This window comes from Lygodium microphyllum, chromosome 5 (genome assembly GCF_053477565.2).
Source record: "Lygodium microphyllum isolate KBCC chromosome 5, Lygodium_microphyllum_v1.1.10, whole genome shotgun sequence".
In the NCBI taxonomy this organism is placed as follows: Eukaryota; Viridiplantae; Streptophyta; class Polypodiopsida; order Schizaeales; family Lygodiaceae; genus Lygodium; species Lygodium microphyllum.
In genome coordinates this window covers 141,033,705-141,049,842 of record NC_141139.1, presented here as the reverse complement: position 1 = coordinate 141,049,842, position 16,138 = coordinate 141,033,705, and the positions used below count along the sequence as shown (strand labels likewise).

Here is a 16,138-nt window from a genome sequence, read left to right as displayed (position 1 = left end):
ATCAATGAGTTACAATGCCCTTAGTGATGAGCTAGAGCTGAGTCACATTGGGGCTTCTGGGGGTAGTAGAATTGTAGTTGAGCTCATTATAAAGTGGCCACATTGAGGGTCCCAAGATGGAGGTATAGATGAAATTTATAGCAGATGCCAAACTTAGCATTGAATGTGAGAAACGCAAGAAGACCATTCACTGCAAGTCGAGGTACCCTTTATGGCCATCAGATCAATGACCTTAACATTATTAGCATGATGATAGCACTTTGTTTTTTCATGAATTCTTAGAGTGCTATTGAGAGAACAAGCAACCCCTTTTAGTTCTATGGCCCTTTGTGTGACCACACTTCAATAGACCTATTGTATTCACCCTACTCCCATTGGTGCTGGGTGCGACCCAACCTTTAGAGGGTTGGGGTGTGAACCTCACCACGAGTGGATGTGGGCCTGGGTGGAGGTGAATTGGGCACCGACGTGGCTAGTCAACCGTGCCCTTTGCCTCGTTGTGCAATATAAGAACCGATAGAGCCGGTCTTCTTGATAAGGACGACTGCCAAGTGTCGGTTACTCGTAGGCAGGAAACCGGCGAAAGGGCCAAGGAGAGAAAACCAATGCGCTTCCTGCCTCTCTCTCCCTCTCTCTCTCTCCCGTTGTGTCCTTGTGTGTGTGTGTGTGTGTTTTTCTCTCTGTCTTGCTTTGTACATACTGTCGAAGAGATTCTCCGTGGTGCGAGTCCTCTTTCCTGCAGTCCTTCCTCGTGTCAGAAGAAGACAGGCTTGAAATACTCGTTGATACACAATCCGCTTTCAGGTCTTGCGTCTCGGAATTGTAAAGATCTCTTGCTGTCGCGGGGGTTTATTGATGCACAAATTCCGTTCGGATTCCTATAGCTCTGCTTTTTTAATTTTTGCATCAAAGAGTAGCACAGATAGAGATGGCGTCCTCGAGCTCTCCCTGCACGTTCGGCTTCTCCAGCCCTACGGGAAGTCCCACGGCTAGATCTTCCTGGTGTGTACTACAAACAAAAATTGCTGCAATGCATCTGCCAAGAATTAAGTGAAGCTTTGATTACCAATGTTTTTCATCAGTATGTTTCCAGTTTTTCTCATGTGGTCTCTGCTAGTTAAGCACATTCTTCCAAGTGTATTGGCACATCATATTTGTTCACTTCAAAACACACCTTGATAAGGGTAGGGAGGATTAATCTCTACAGGTGGCCTGGGGACCTTAGAAACCGATTACAATGGCTCGATGTGGCATCTCATCATGGAAAAGAGAAGAAACAATAGCATTGACAACTAAAAATACATAGATGTTATGCCTTAGGGACTTGCTAACCAGAGCACCTGTGATATCACAAGATGATTACCTATTATTTGGTATGAAAAAGGAAGCTTTATGTACTGTGGGAAATCAAAGAGAATAGAGCTACAGAGCTACGAACTGAAAATTTGACACTAGTGGTAGGTTACACAGGCTCATCGTCTGCAGTTTGATTGTATGCTCTGCTATTCTACAGTACTGTTTCACCCTCAGACTCTCACTTTTGGAGGACTCTTTGATTTGAAGCTGTTTTGCAGGGGTCGTTACCTCGTACTATTCGTGCATGTATATAGGGAGGGGAGGGTGTGCACGAGAAAGGGAGAGGGAGAAGGAGAGCAAAAAGGGAGAGGCAGGGAGGGGGAGCAAGGAACTGTCAAATGCTAATTCACCTTCTTGAATGCAGCATCTTGCCTGGTATTTTTAAGACGAAAGACAATGATTGTTTAAGTATATCACTTCTTGGTGGCTGTATATCTAGAAGTCAAATGAGGAAGATTTTGAAAAAGTATCATCAAAATTCTCTACAACCACTTGCCCAGACAATTTGGCCTTCAAGGAAAAGGATCAAACGATCCCAAGTCATGGCATTATCTGCACCTTTAGAGGAAGGAATCAGCTGTCATGACATGCCCCATGCTAATCAACATGGTGTTGCATTGGAGGAAGCAAGAAAAATGCTGGATGCATCTTTTGATTGCACAACAACTGACAGGGACGTGGTTCAATCTTTGCACAAAACAGCCAGAATGTTTCAAATCGCAATTGAGAAACAAAGAGCTTTGACAAAGGGGCCATGGTTTGCCAAAGCATGGCTTGGTATTGATCACAATGCATGGATTAAGTCAATTGCTTATCAGGTATGGTCATTACGGTGTGTTGGCCTTGTTTTCCCACTGAACACAATGTATCAGTTGATAATGCTTGTCTAGTCTTTGGAAAAATGCTAAGTGGGCCTTTTTTCATTTAGTCTCTATGACAAACTCTTGAAACCAACTCAGGGTTACACTTTCATTTGCAGGCTGCAGTGCATGCCTTCATTCAGTCAGCCTTGAACATTGGTAGAAGGAGAGAAGACAAAAATGTTGCTGCTTGCGCTGCTATGGAAGAAAGGTCTTTACTATCTGTCATGTAGCTTTACTGGATTTAGGACATTATGTGGACTATAGAGTGGTTGCATGTCAATGTAAGGGTGCTCACTGAGTCTCCAATATGGTAACTTTGCAGTTTGATGCGTCTGTGCAATCCACTAGAAGATTCTATACGGCAGCAATTGTCTTCAAGAGATCCAGATGCTGAGGAATGGCTTTGGAATCAACAGCATCCAGTTGCTGTTGCTAATATTGCCAGTATTTTGGAGAAAGATCCATGCTTCAACACACTAGCAATTTTGTATGTGTTAATTTAAAGATCTGTTTGCTCATGAGCATTCACAGTCTTGCTATATGAATTTCTGACCATTGGGGTACAAACTTGTTTTGTCGAATTCTTACTGATTCAACTTAATGTGGCTGTATTATTGTCAGAGATGGAGCAGAACCTTCTCAAAATTTCAACAAAGAGCTTGATACTGCAATACTTGTGCTGGGCTTGAGTGTGTGTGCAACAATAATGAAATTGGGTGCTGCAAAACTCTCGTGTTCCGACTTCTCAAAAAAATTGGCAGAAGAAACAGGGCATTTGATGGATGTGCTCGCAGAGTTTTCTTCTATTGAACATGTTTATTCCTTCAGCATTCGCTATGGTCTCAAAAGTGAATTTTTGATGTATTTTGGTCCTCGAGCTGCATTACTTAAAGGTGATTTGAATCTTAAGGAGGGTGAAAGGACATTTTGGGTTGAGTTGGTCCAGAAACTGTTAAAAGGGGCCTTGTCAAGGGAAGGAGTTCGGCAGAAGTTATCAACAGTTGCAAACCTTGAGGTGAAAATTTTTGAAATAGAAGATGTTTTCTTGGCCTGTTAATTGTTTCCACAAGCTCGTTACTGATCTTTTCAAATTTCTGTTGAATAGCTCGTTTCTATATAAGGGTTTGCTATCATACATGATGCTGAAAGAAGTCCTTGAGTAGAAGAAAGTAGTTTGCAGCTAACAAGTTTTCAAATGGCGGCTTTGACTCTGCAGTATTCGTATGTGACTACCACATATTTTTGTGAATTGATTATACACTTAACTCGTGGTTAAAGGATCTGCACTGCATCATAAGTTTGGGACCAGGAAAGGCCTGGAGGGCTATTGATGACAACAGTTGACTAAACACTAGGGCTTGCGCCATGCAGGGACTTGTATATTCTGATTGGGTATACTATCAAAGTGCAGAGAATGCAAAAGTATATGACCGGATTGAAATTAAATAATGAACAGCAGAAAGAAAGAAAGTTGCTTTTCCTTTCAGTTTGAGAGGAAGTAGCTTTTTTCTCTTGGTGGCGACAGGATGTTTACAATTTCTTTTTCAAACATTATGTATATTAAACTTTGTATCCTCATATGCATCAATATGATGACATGTTTGTAAGAGGGTGCTTGGGCAAGTGAACAATTCCAATATGAGAGCACTGTCCAAGTGGCACCATTGTATAGCATTTTGCACGAGCATGATCACACCTGTATTGCCTTTTGCATGAAACAATGCATTGGCATTCTTTTCTTGTACATATGCATTTGTGTGCATTTATCCCTTTTTTAGTCTTTTGGGGTGCTCAACTTTGGAATCACCATATGGCATTGCACATGACAGTCTCCTTGGTTGCTTGGCTTTGCTAGCTTGCTTTTCACATATCTTTTTTGCCTTTGCATATATTCTTTAAATTTGCTGCACACCCTTAGTCTATTCTTTCATTATCGACACCTAATAGTGGTAGGGATAGCTTGCTTATTTTATGAAGGTCTTGGGTTTGACCATTAGTCTCTCATTAGTTAGTCAATCGACCGCAACCCATATCTTTTACACAAACACTAATTTTTTTTTTCCAAAAAGTTCAATGTGGTTCTATTTGCCTCTGTAGGACTTGGTAAGCAACTGGGCAATCAACATACACCCTTTGTTAGATGTTTTGGCCTCTTTAGGTCACTACCTGGACTCCCTTCGTAGGATAATCATCCCTTTTGTAGCCTTGGTAGACCATTGTAGAGTGAATGTACACCCTTTGTTCGATGCCTTGGTTGCTTTGGGGTGGGATGCCTTGGGGTAAAAACTAACAAAAGCTAAGGCATTTCTTTCACTCTTTAAGTTATTGAGCTTTAAATTCCACAAAAGGCCAGATCGGCCCATGAGACCAAAATGTTACATTTGAAAAGTTAAGGAATTTCCCATGTCCCAAAATAGCTGTCATCTAATGCTATGGCTAACTAAATGGAAATAAACAGTGAACATACATAGCTGATGAGTGCAAAATGATGTCTAAGCCACATACAATGTGGAACTGCTTAGGAGGCACTCTCATCTTAGGATATCTCTTATGGGTCTATCTAGCATAGAGGTTGAAGCGGTGAGGTAGGGTCCCTTAGTGATGGTGTAGTACTATAGATGATGCCTCTTGCGAGGGTGTGGGTGATGGGCTTTGCATCTCTCTCTGGTTGTGCCTAGAGAAACTCTCTGACACTGCATTGCTTTGCCCTTGGGCATTTTGCACACTCTTACATTCATTCACTTTAGAGTTTCTTCTCTCTGTGTATGTCTTTGTGTTTGAGTTTTGAGTTTTGGCGTTTTGCATTTTGAGTTTTGCATCTTGTGTTTAGGGTTTAAATTTAGCTCGTCTTTGTTTGAGTCTTGGCCATACATGCTGTGTTTCCTCGTTGCGAACCCTAGCATATCTTCACATTGGCTACTCCATTAAATTCCAAAGGGAGGTTGTAGAGCTATCCCCATAAGATGAGCCTCTAGAATTATGGATTGCACGTGTCAAAGCTGATCCTGTACTTGTGTAACATGAAGTAAGAATGATCGGATGGTATCCTTAGGCTCAAACGTCATTTGTTGGAGATGTCTATAGAGGGTAACTGCACGCATGGTTGAGGGAGTCTCGTACAACATTTGAAGCTTCGCACATATCCCTGATGTTGTCTTGCAAGAGGTGACCATTGGAAGAACCTCTTTAGAGATATAGCGGAGAAGGGTAGAATATGCACGGGCATCATTGGAATCCCATGTAAGCACAACTACCTCGTGCTTGTCCTCATTCCAATCCTTTGGTAGAGGAGCACAAAGTACAAGTTCACACATAGTGTTAAGGGGAGTTGATCACAAAATGTCTACAAAATTCTGGAGAATTAGAGCGACGATAGTCAATAAACACTGACAGAGGCTGAAAACATTGTTGCTCAGCCTGCAGAGCACGAAATGTTGAAAATGCAAATGTAGACAACAAAAACACAGGCAGCAAGAGCATTAAATGCAGTCGTGCAGCATTAAAATATTGCAGACAATGAAAGCACAGACTGCAGCATACAAACGCAGAAGATTGAAGGCTGAAAACAGGCTGAGAATGCCTAGAAACTGGTCAGCCAGTCTGCAGCAAATAGAAGAAGACTGATCAGCATCAGAAAACTGTGAGCGCAGATTGTCCTCAGCAGAAAATAGCATCCAGAGCCCGGCGGACAACATGGATGCTTGATACCATGTCAGAAGTGGATGCAATGATGGAGGTTGTTATAATGGACTGTGCAACATGAGAGAAAAGAGAAAACAGAAGAGAACAAAAGAACACTAAAAGGGGAACTTGGAGATATGCTTAGGAAATGGAATCCAGGTACCAGACACGAGATAATCGCGTACAACTATGAGTCATTGGCTGCATGGGCATTGGTATTGACTCCCACTCTCCAATAGGACCTGCATTAGAATTTGCAATTGATGAATGATCTGACTAAGGAGAAGGGACCTGTATACGTAGGTAGAAAATAATGCAAATAATGCATCATGTTGGCCAGAAATAAATGTTGGTTGGCCAGCCATAGCAGAGTTTGTCGTGCCAAGGAGCTAAATCCTCCCTAAGGAGAAGATCAACATGCTGTACAAGATCTAACTGCCAGTGTAGAAGACCCTTGAGTTTGGCTAGAGTTCTCTCTCTCTCTCTCTCTCTCTCTCCCCCCCATGGAGTCCCATTCCACCATAGCTTGTTGGACACGCACACGACACGAGCTGACTGGATTGCTAACATCATCTAACTTAATGTCTCTCACTTGTACTTGGATGTCATCCTCCACCATGATCTTTGTACTAGCCTTTTGAGCTCCTTGGACAACCAGCTTGTAGCTCCAGATGCTTGTGATTCATACAGCATGTTGGTAGTAGATGACCTTGTTCTCTTTCATGGAATCATAGATCAGGAAGGCCATTGTACTCTTATCACTTGTAGCAACCTCTTTGTGAATGGTGGGAATGAGTTGGGATGAAGGCAGAGAATCTAATGTACGTTAAGGCAGTCGCCCTCACTGAAGACTAGAATAGGGCTCCCTCTACCATGTCAGTGTATATCCACATCTTGGAATGCTCTAGATCTGCACATCAAGACAAAGGTAGATGATGGTAACTGCCTCGTTGTCTTCAAGGCTAGAGAAGTCCTTTCCCTGTGTCTGAGGATCTCCTCTGCCTGCTGAGATCCATCAAATTAGACTCTCAAAATCCCTTCCCCCTGAGGGGGAACTGAAGTTACTTGTGCCGAGCCTCGTGCATGAGCTGCATGTTTTCCTATGAAAAGGATGTGTGTTGGAGAGCTTTGGGGAAATAATCTTTAAAAAAAAAGCATACAGGTTAATTGCATTGAGTTGTAGTGTAAATATCTCATTTTTAGAATTGTGTTTCCCTTTCTTGGCAATTAGCGCTGTCCTACCAGATATAGAACTGTATTTTCCCTTATTGAACTTTCATTCCAGCTGTTGCCTTGCTGGTTGCCTTTCGTTTGTGATCTATGTCTATCTGTAAGGTTTCTCTTGTTGATCTTGATAAATTGAATTTGGTTGCACGACAACAGTCAAATTTTAAATGTTCCTAGTCACTGATTACATTTTCACTTCATGCTTCCTGAGTGTTTAATTGTGTGCAGGTGCTTGAGCAAGACCTTGCTGTATTTGGATTCTTTGCTGCATTGGGAAGGAGAACTCGCTCATTTTTGGCTATGCGGAAAGTTGATTTGGACGATTCTACTCAAGGCTTACTAAGGTTCAGACATTCTGTATCCTGCAGTTTTTCTTATAAGAGTTGGAATCTGCCCTTGTTAGCTAATGCTTAAGTATGCAGGTTTCTGGAGGGTGGATCTGTTCTTTATTATCCACAGCTGGCAACTCTGACAACCTTTCAACTCTTTGTTGAGGTAAAAAGGAACGTGCTCTTTCCAGAGCTTTTTCACATAGTTTACATGGAACCTAGAAGCAATCTACTCTTTTTATGGTACGTTTCACATGGTTTAGACAGAAGCAAGATTCATTTGTCCTACAGTTTAGATGGTGTGTCAAAGTAAAAGCAATCGATTCACATTGAGTTAATCCATCACGTTTGTGTGCTTTGAAATTTTCAGGTTGTTAGTGAGGAATTAGCATGGATTCCATTCTTCAAAGAATTTTCCAGTAGCTCTCCCGTATGGGAAAGGATGAAGAATGAACAAGGGGAGGTTGACCAACTTATATTGCGGGAGGAAGAAGGAGAGGCTCTAGCTGCTGTCTTTGATGTTTGTTCCTATTGGGTTGATGATTTTATGAATCACAGCAAGTGGATTCAACAAGCTAAGACTGGCCTGGCAGCATCATTTTTAAGGAAAATGTAAACCCCCTGTGTTCTCTAATTTTTTTTTGCTTGGCAGGTTCAACTAAGGCATTATAGAATGGTTAATACTTCTCTTCTATTTACATGAAATAATCTACAAGTAGGTATAATGGACATTCATTCTTTGATAAAGCTTATGGTTTGCTCTTTGCATGGTATACAGCCAATCTCGAGTTTGTGATTGCATTGCGGCAACTAGCTGCATTCATCGACAGAACAGTTCCAATAAGTAAGGTTATAATCTCTTATGTTTGGATATAGAAAGGGTTGATATTAGAACACTAGCTCGGTGCACATCTAAATTCTTCAGGTTAGCCTGTTCACATAGCCTCTGTACTGACTGCAGGTTTGTGATCAGCAAAGCTGCAGTTGAAGTAGAGGAGACTTTAAAACGCTTGCTATATGAAGATTTGAACTACAAGCCTGTTGGAGGGAGTGGTGGTGATCTACATAAACCATGGACGTGGGAAATTGGGTTGGATTGGCAAGATACAGAAGAGCAGGTTGACCTTTTTCAGTTGGAACAACAATTGAAGGCTTTTGACAAGGTGAAAAGATTATGTGCTTCCTTCTGGTCAGTTGGAGTTACTCATTGGTTGAAAACCTATAGTAGTTTTCTCTTTTATGGAAGAACACAGAGTTGCTTTACAGCATACCAGGAAGTTGGTTATGATTGTCCACCCACAAAGTCAACTACATAGATAATAGAGGAGCTGAAGTTTAATGAATGGAGGAGACCCCCCTTGTATTCGGAGGGATTCCCTGTGAAATCGTTTCATTAACTAGACGAGCCATGCAGGAGTATATGGCAGTTCAGAACATTGAGTGGGGTGGGTCCATCTTGGCATGTTTATGGATTATGCATTTTTTGGGGTCTTATCTACCCTTCCTATAGGCTATAGCACTTATATCACTTTCAATCCAATATTGCACTTCCATCATTGGAGATCATATTTGAAGGTTTCCCTAAGATTTGTGTTATAATTAATGGAAAGCTTCCAAGGTAGTAAACACTGCATTTTTAAATTTCCTGTAGAATGAAGTTTACACTTTTAGAGCTTTGTTCATGTTGTTTCAAAGGTCGAGACTCATTGAATTTGTTACAAAAAGTATGGAAGAGAAATGCTTTGTAATGAGTAGTATTGAATCCAGTATCATAGATTTGTGAGTCCTTGAGAATCTCCATGTTTTGGACCTCAGTAGGATCCTGGGCCCAGTGCTCCATCGCACTTTTCTTGTAATGCTAGTACACTGCTCATTTAGCTTGCAGAATCTAGTCCTATCCATTGTATTGAGATTGAAATAAATACATAATCAGTGCATTTTTGATGACATCATACTTCTGGAGAAGGTTATGCATAGTTTCCAATCCTGGCTGTTCCATACATGTGGGGTTTATTTAAGGGCTCCTTGGATTGTCCATATGCTGAATAGGTTTGGTTCTGAATCTTTCAAGCTTTGCTTCTTGGCATCATCTGCACTTGTCCATTTCAGGACCATTGTGATGCCCTAGTGGTGCTGCTCAATGTCTGTTAGCCAAATGACTACTCCCTAGCTTAGAGACCATTTTCTAGCAGTTATACACATCAGCACTCCTTTAAAATGCACTGTATTTTGGCAATATCATCCATACCCTGAAGAATCATTGGGATTGGATGCTGATGACAATTGAGGGTGTGGTTGATTGTCATTGAGGTTTTCGAGCCTTATGGATATCATGGTTTTTTTGAAGCATGATGGCTTGGTGGCATGCTAACATAGAACAGGCATTAGGTGAGTACCTCCTTTCAACAGACTCGCTGTCTTGTATTACCCTAGAAGAGAGATCTTTGTGTTGAGGAGAGTACAGAGTTTTTACCAGTTTCTATCAATGAGATTGCCATCCTACGGGTCAGCTACATGATCATTGAGAGGCCATTTTGTACATGGCTAGATGTAGCCAGATGTATATGCATCTTTTTTTTCCCCCCTGTAACAGTGTAATAATTATGAAAAAAGTACAGGATTACAAGATGCCAGGATGGCTCTAGGCCATCATATAGAAAAAGATACAAAGCCAGATGTAAATGCATCTCTCTCTCTCTCTCTCTCTCTCTCTCGCTCTCGCTCTCGTCTCTCTCTAGGAGTGATGCTGGCACGAGTGTCTGCGCTGACATGAGTGAAGGCAATGCTGTGATGTGAAGTCAATGACATGAATGAAAGGGATGGTGTGAAACTGGCTGGATGCTCGTGACAGGAAGGCAGTAGCATGATGCTGGCATGATTCTTCCTGTGGTGAAATGGATGCTTGCAGCTTGCATGAACTGCAAGCATGTGACATGTAGCTTCTCATGGCCACCTGCAACTCTGTCGTGACCATCTGTAAATGTTGCTTTGACTATTGGAATGCCTTATGGCTCCTGTGACCAGAAAATCTGTTTCTGGCAGATGACTGTCATGTAGCTTCTGTAGGCTGTTGTGATTGGCAGTTGAATGTTGTTTAAGCTTTGTAACAACCCCGAAACTCTGCAGATTACACTTTCTGGAATGATTTGCAATGTGATCCTTATGCTATCTGAAAAACAGATACGATTCTAAAATACTGTTGCCCACAGTTCTGCAATGTTGCTGAGCCCAATTTTCAAGGTATCCAATCAGTTTGGACCAAGATTTTTGTCCTACATGCAGTGACTGCAGTTGTATACTAACAGTGAAATTTACTGTAACGGTGCAGTCTAAACACTGCTGCATGAAACATAGAATGCAGTATTGAAGCTAATAGTGAATTCAGCATTTCAAACACTAGATGGGTGATGGCACAAGTTCTTGGGAGGTGGAGGTGTGAGTGATAACATGAAAGGGCAAGAAAGGCAGAAGACTGACTGCTACCTAACACCAGAAAAGGCCTATATTATATAGTTAAGGGCAAGTTCTTGGGAGGTGGAGGCACAAGTGATAACATGAAAGGGCAAGAAAGGCAGAAGACTGACCACTACCTATAACACCAGAAAAGGCCTATATAGTTAAGAGGAAAAGTGACATGACATGTTCTCCCGCTTTCAAAAGAGTGACCAGAAAGGCATAAGTGTAAATTTTTGGGAAGAATTATAGCATGAAGAAATATAAGCAATGTATGCATGGGCAGCAGGATAAGTGCAAATTTTTGGGAAGAAATACTGCATGATGAAATATAAGCAATGTAAAGGAAGCAACATGTGCATGGACAGCAGAGGTGGAAAAAGCACATATATAGAAAATGAAGTGTAAAAAATGGTAGAGAGGAAATGCACGCTTGGAAAAAGGGAATCTATGCTGAAATGGAGAAGGTAATGCAAGCACAAGTGAGGGCCGATCTAGACATCATAGGAGTAACAGTGTACTCAAAAGTAAGAGAGGAAATACAGAGTCATGGATGAGATGCAAATGGGCATTCTGGTCCAACTCATTGTTAAGCTACAAAGGTGCGTTACAAACTTTCAATAGACCCAAAATGAAAAAATTACCAAACTTTATGAGAGATTGCCAACGTTTCTGCATCCCATAAGCCAAACACCGAAAATTTGGGAGGATCCACATCCATAAATAGAAGGCTGCCCAGCCACTTCATTCTACTCTTGTTTTGCATATTGCTAGTGCCCTATCTTCATTGTTGTCTACACCTGTCCTTGGCAGATACCTCAGTTCATGGTACAGCTTGTCCTTCAGCCTGAGGTGCTCTTCTTGGCAGCTGTCACCATTTTCTCCACCCTGTTTAGGTGCTACCCAGCCTTGTGTTTGCTGCAGCCAGCTGCCGCCCTGTTCAACCCGTGACCTTGTCCAGAACTGAGATTTGCCTTTGCACCTGCTGATTGCGTCTACAAGCTGCCTGCTGTGATTTGCAATCCGTATGACATGTTTTCTAGTTCATCTTTGCCTCAGTCCATTTAAAGGGGACGAGACAGAATATGGACGCACTTCTTGGGATTGGAGACAATGGCAGAAAACAATGTGCCCAGCGTATGTGTGCGTGTTTATGTCTGCTCTAAAGATCTAACAATTTCTGTGCGTGCGCACGTGTGGTTGCTTTAACGATCTATCATCAATTTTCAAAATTCAGTGCACACAAAACTTAAACCTACTTATGATATGATGGATAAAGCAGTTTCTATCTTTCAACATTAGGTATCAGTGCTTGTATAAACATGCAAATTGACTTTGGTACAAATGTGGTGAAAGAGCACTCAGTAATTATAGATTCACCTCTATGGAATCATGATGTCAGGGATAAATTTGAACAACAAACAATTGGCCCATGACCTAAGACTCTAATACACTAGTCTAGACTTCATCATCCTTCTGAAGTAGAATGGGGCCTGGAACTTGAGAGAATGTGTCTGCAGAACAAGATTTTTATTTTGACGTGGTTTCAAAATGTTATACTTTTGAAACAGGTTTCTTCTGCTGACTATTCCCCTGGAAAGTATGCAAAGTTGTTCTGTGGAACTTGAGCTATTACTGAGCATTTATCTTTATAACGGAAGTCCCCTTATGGTCAGCTTTATTAGAACTGGGTGTACGACAATAGGAATGATATTGCCCAGCAGCTTGAAACTATTAGTATCAATGATAGATCTGTTAGCCTGCTCTTATTTAGTCTCAGTCTGTCATCTCCTGGCTGTGAGCTCCTGTCAGAGTCTGACAGGAGACAGAGGAGCTCTGTCAGTGTGTTTTCAGGCTGCCTTAGTCTGTATGCAGCGCTGGGCATTTTACAGCCCAGATCTGGGCTGTTTTTGGGGTGACTGCCCATTATTTTGGGCAGTCGGACCAGTTCTGGTCAGTCGGACCAGAACTGGCCAGTCGGACCAGATCTGGCCATAGTCGGCCAGATCTGGCCAGGTCGGCCAGTTTAGCTGGTCGGCCAGTTTGCTGGCTGGGGGATATTTATAGCTGCCCCCCCAGTCAGTCCAGCATTCATCTCATTCATGCTCTGCAGGTTCAGCACTCCTCCCTCCGTCTCCGTCTCCGGCATTGGTGCTGCCTCTGCTTCCAGTCTGTCCTGGTTCCCTCACTGACGCTCCGGGCTGCGTGCAGGGACTGTTCTGTCCATTCCAGTGTATTCAGCATTCATCTCAGTCAGTGCAGATTTTCTTCCTTCATTCTCTGCTTCCTCTCTCCTCTCCTCTGTGTTCGTGTTCTTCTTTCGCTGCGCACTCTCACATGGTATCATCGCCTGATTGAGAGCACGGAGGACGCGAGAAATACCTTACTGCTGCTGCCCACAGTTCCACAACAGCCAGGCGATTCCCTCAGACGGCTGCCAACAGGTCTATTCCAGCCAGGCGACTGCATCAGAAGGCTGTACAGCCTGTGTTTGCTGTACACAGGGGCTGCCACGTCATCCAGTGACGCAGCAACCCTGCGTTTGCTGCCAGGCGACCTCTTCTGTTGCAGGGTGACCCTCCTCCAGCTTGCGTTTTGCTGTTTTGCAGGTCGCTCCTACCCCGGCTGCTCCTATCCTGCAGGCGACCTTTGTCTGGGCAAGTTTCCGGTGCTGGTGGTCTCGATTCTGGTGTTCTGCATCAGATCTATTTGCGTTTTGCAGATCTAGGTGGTTGTAGGCACTCTCTGCCTGCATCTTGGTGGTTGGTGACCACACTGTTGGTCCTATTTCGTCAGCGGCACAACTTTCTTGGTATTTTGCAGATTGGAAGATGTCTTACCAGTTCTCAGGCTTTGAAGACTCAGAGGATGAGCTTCTTTCTCATCATTCCTCTGAGTGGAGGCGGGACTATCGTGAAGTTCGTCATCGGGAGGACCCTCCTCGCACTCGTCCTTCTTCAGTCCATGCATCTCAGAGGGTTCCATCTACTGCGAAGGTTTCTTCAGTGAAGACTGCATCAACTGTGCGGATGCCTTCCTTGATCCCCTCTATACAGGTGCCGATTCTCCCTTCCTTTCCGAAGGAAGACAAGTTGGATGGTTCCAACTATTCCCTATGGTCATGCAAGGTGGCTTGCATTCTTGATACCTTTGATCTATGGGATCTTGTTTCTTCGCCCATCGACCGACCCCCCGTGGATTCGTCCGATGGCACCTCTATGGACCGTGCAGCCTTATGGGATAGGCTCAACTCACGAGCCCGTTCCTTTCTTTTTATGAGTCTCCATGATTCAGTTCTTGTACATGTTCACAGGTTACAGACCGCGGCGGAAGTATGGACAAAGCTTGCGTCTTTGTATCAGCACAAGACATTTGCCCACAAGATTTCCCTGGAGAAGAAGTTGCGGATGCTCAGTCTTGATGGTTCTTCTTCCATGAAGGAGCACATCACGAAGATGGAGGATATGCGAGGCGAGCTTGTCTCTCTTGGTCGTCTGAAATCGTCTGAGGATATGGCGATGATTGTGTTGACTCAGCTGCCATCACCCCGATATGATGTCTTCTACACCAGCCTCATCACTACGAGAACCCGTGAGACTCTCCTATGGGAGGAGCTTTCCCCGCTTGTCTTGGAGCATGACGAGCGACTCAAAGAGGTGGGAGCCACTGGCTCCACCAAGGCATTTACGGTTGCCACAGGTGGTGGCAAGAAGAAGAAACAAAAGAAGGAGAAGTCCAAGGACAAGAAGGAGGAAGATAAGAAGGATGCGAAGGAGAAGAAGCCCAAGTGTCCCCATTGTGGGAAGGGCACTCATCCCGAGGAGAAGTGTTGGCAGAAGTATCCCCATTTGAAGCCTAAGGAGAAGGACTCGAAGGTGGCCCCAGCCACAACAGAATCTGCGTTTGTGCATCTCTTTGTTGAGGAAGACACTGCCCTAGCTTCTACCACACAGGAGAAGCCTTGGCTCGTCGACAGTGGAGCATCTTCACATATGACCTTCCGTTAGGATTGGCTTTAGGATCTTCGTTCCAGAGGGGGTACAGTCACCATTGGTGACAATTCTACAGTTCCTGTTCATGGAGTGGGGACTTTACCTATGTTTTCTGACAGGCGGTCTTCCTCCGCCAAAGTTCTCTATGTGCCTGATTTGGGTTTTAACCTATTATCTGTGCATGGTCTTACTCAGTTAGGTACCCGAGTCATTTTTACTCAGGATGCAGTCACAGTGGAGGATGCTTCTACAGGTGATGCTCTTTGGACAGGTACACAGGAGGGTGGGCTTTATACGCTCACAGCCTTGGCTGCGCGGACTTCCCATGAGCTTGGGCTGCTCTGGCATGCTCGGTATGGTCATTTGAACCTTGATTCTCTTCGCCGGGCTTCTAGGAGGAAGATGGTGGAGGGACTTCCTGATTTCCCTCCTCTTCACACTTTGTGCCCTAGCTGCTTGAGGGGCAAGCAGCACAGGCAGCCTCACCCGCAGGTTGCTTCTAGGAGGGCTACTTCACCGCTTGAGTTGGTTCATACTGACCTTTGCGGACCTATGGAAACGGCCTCCCTTGGGAAGGCCAAGTATTTGATGCTGATTGTGGACGACTTTAGTCGTTATGTGTGGCCTTATTTCTTGGAGTACAAGAGCGAGGCGTACTCCCGTTTCTGTGAGTGGCAGGTGTTTGTGGAGACTCAAACAACTTCCAAAGTCCACGGTGTTCGAGCTGATCACGGTGGAGAGTTCACTTCTCACCTTTTCTCTCAGTTTTGCAGGGATCATGGTATTCGGGTGGAGTATTCCCATCCGAACACACCATCAGAGAATGGTGTGGTGGAGCGTGCGAATCGGACCATGATTGAGATGGCCCGATCTATGCTGGAGCATAGGAGTCTTCCTCATTTCCTTTGGGGTGAGGCGGTGGCTACAGCGGTGCATATACGCAACCGCTCTCCGACTTCGGCGTTACAGGACATGACTCCATATGAGGCTTTCTTTGGAAAGAAGCCTTCCGTGTCCCATTTTCGCATCTTTGGGTGCGATGCTTTTGTCCATGTGGACAAGAAGAAGAGGAAGACGAAGTTCGACTCTAAGTCGAGAAAGCTTATCTTCGTTGGTTATAGTACGACCACGAAGGGATATCGGCTCTACGACCCGACGACGCGGCAGGTTGAGGTGAGCAGGGATGTGATCTTTGATGAGGCTTCGGCCTCTGAGGATCCGATTGATGGTTCTATTT

At 43.8% G+C, this 16,138-nt stretch overlaps 1 protein-coding gene across 4 annotated transcripts in view; it reads left to right on the top strand.

The window, feature by feature from the left end:
• The first annotated feature begins 593 nt into the window (after positions 1-593).
• Positions 594-16,138, top strand: part of LOC148036462 (uncharacterized) — a 69,921-nt gene continuing 54,376 nt past the window's right edge. The window contains exons 1-10 of one of the 4 annotated variants that reach the window (XM_087678443.1): positions 594-1,002; positions 1,721-2,174; positions 2,336-2,427; positions 2,542-2,706; positions 2,841-3,234; positions 7,356-7,471; positions 7,550-7,622; positions 7,827-8,068; positions 8,235-8,300; positions 8,430-8,619. In XM_087678443.1, coding sequence (XP_087534569.1) covers positions 929-1,002; positions 1,721-2,174; positions 2,336-2,427; positions 2,542-2,706; positions 2,841-3,234; positions 7,356-7,471; positions 7,550-7,622; positions 7,827-8,068; positions 8,235-8,300; positions 8,430-8,619 — 1,866 coding nt within the window. In that variant the 5' untranslated portion in view covers positions 594-928. Of the gene's footprint in view, positions 1,003-1,720; positions 2,175-2,335; positions 2,428-2,541; positions 2,707-2,840; positions 3,235-7,355; positions 7,472-7,549; positions 7,623-7,826; positions 8,069-8,234; positions 8,301-8,417; positions 8,620-16,138 lie in introns of all 4 variants that reach the window. The other 3 variants (XM_087678442.1, XM_087678441.1, XM_087678444.1) reach the window with 3 other exon arrangements.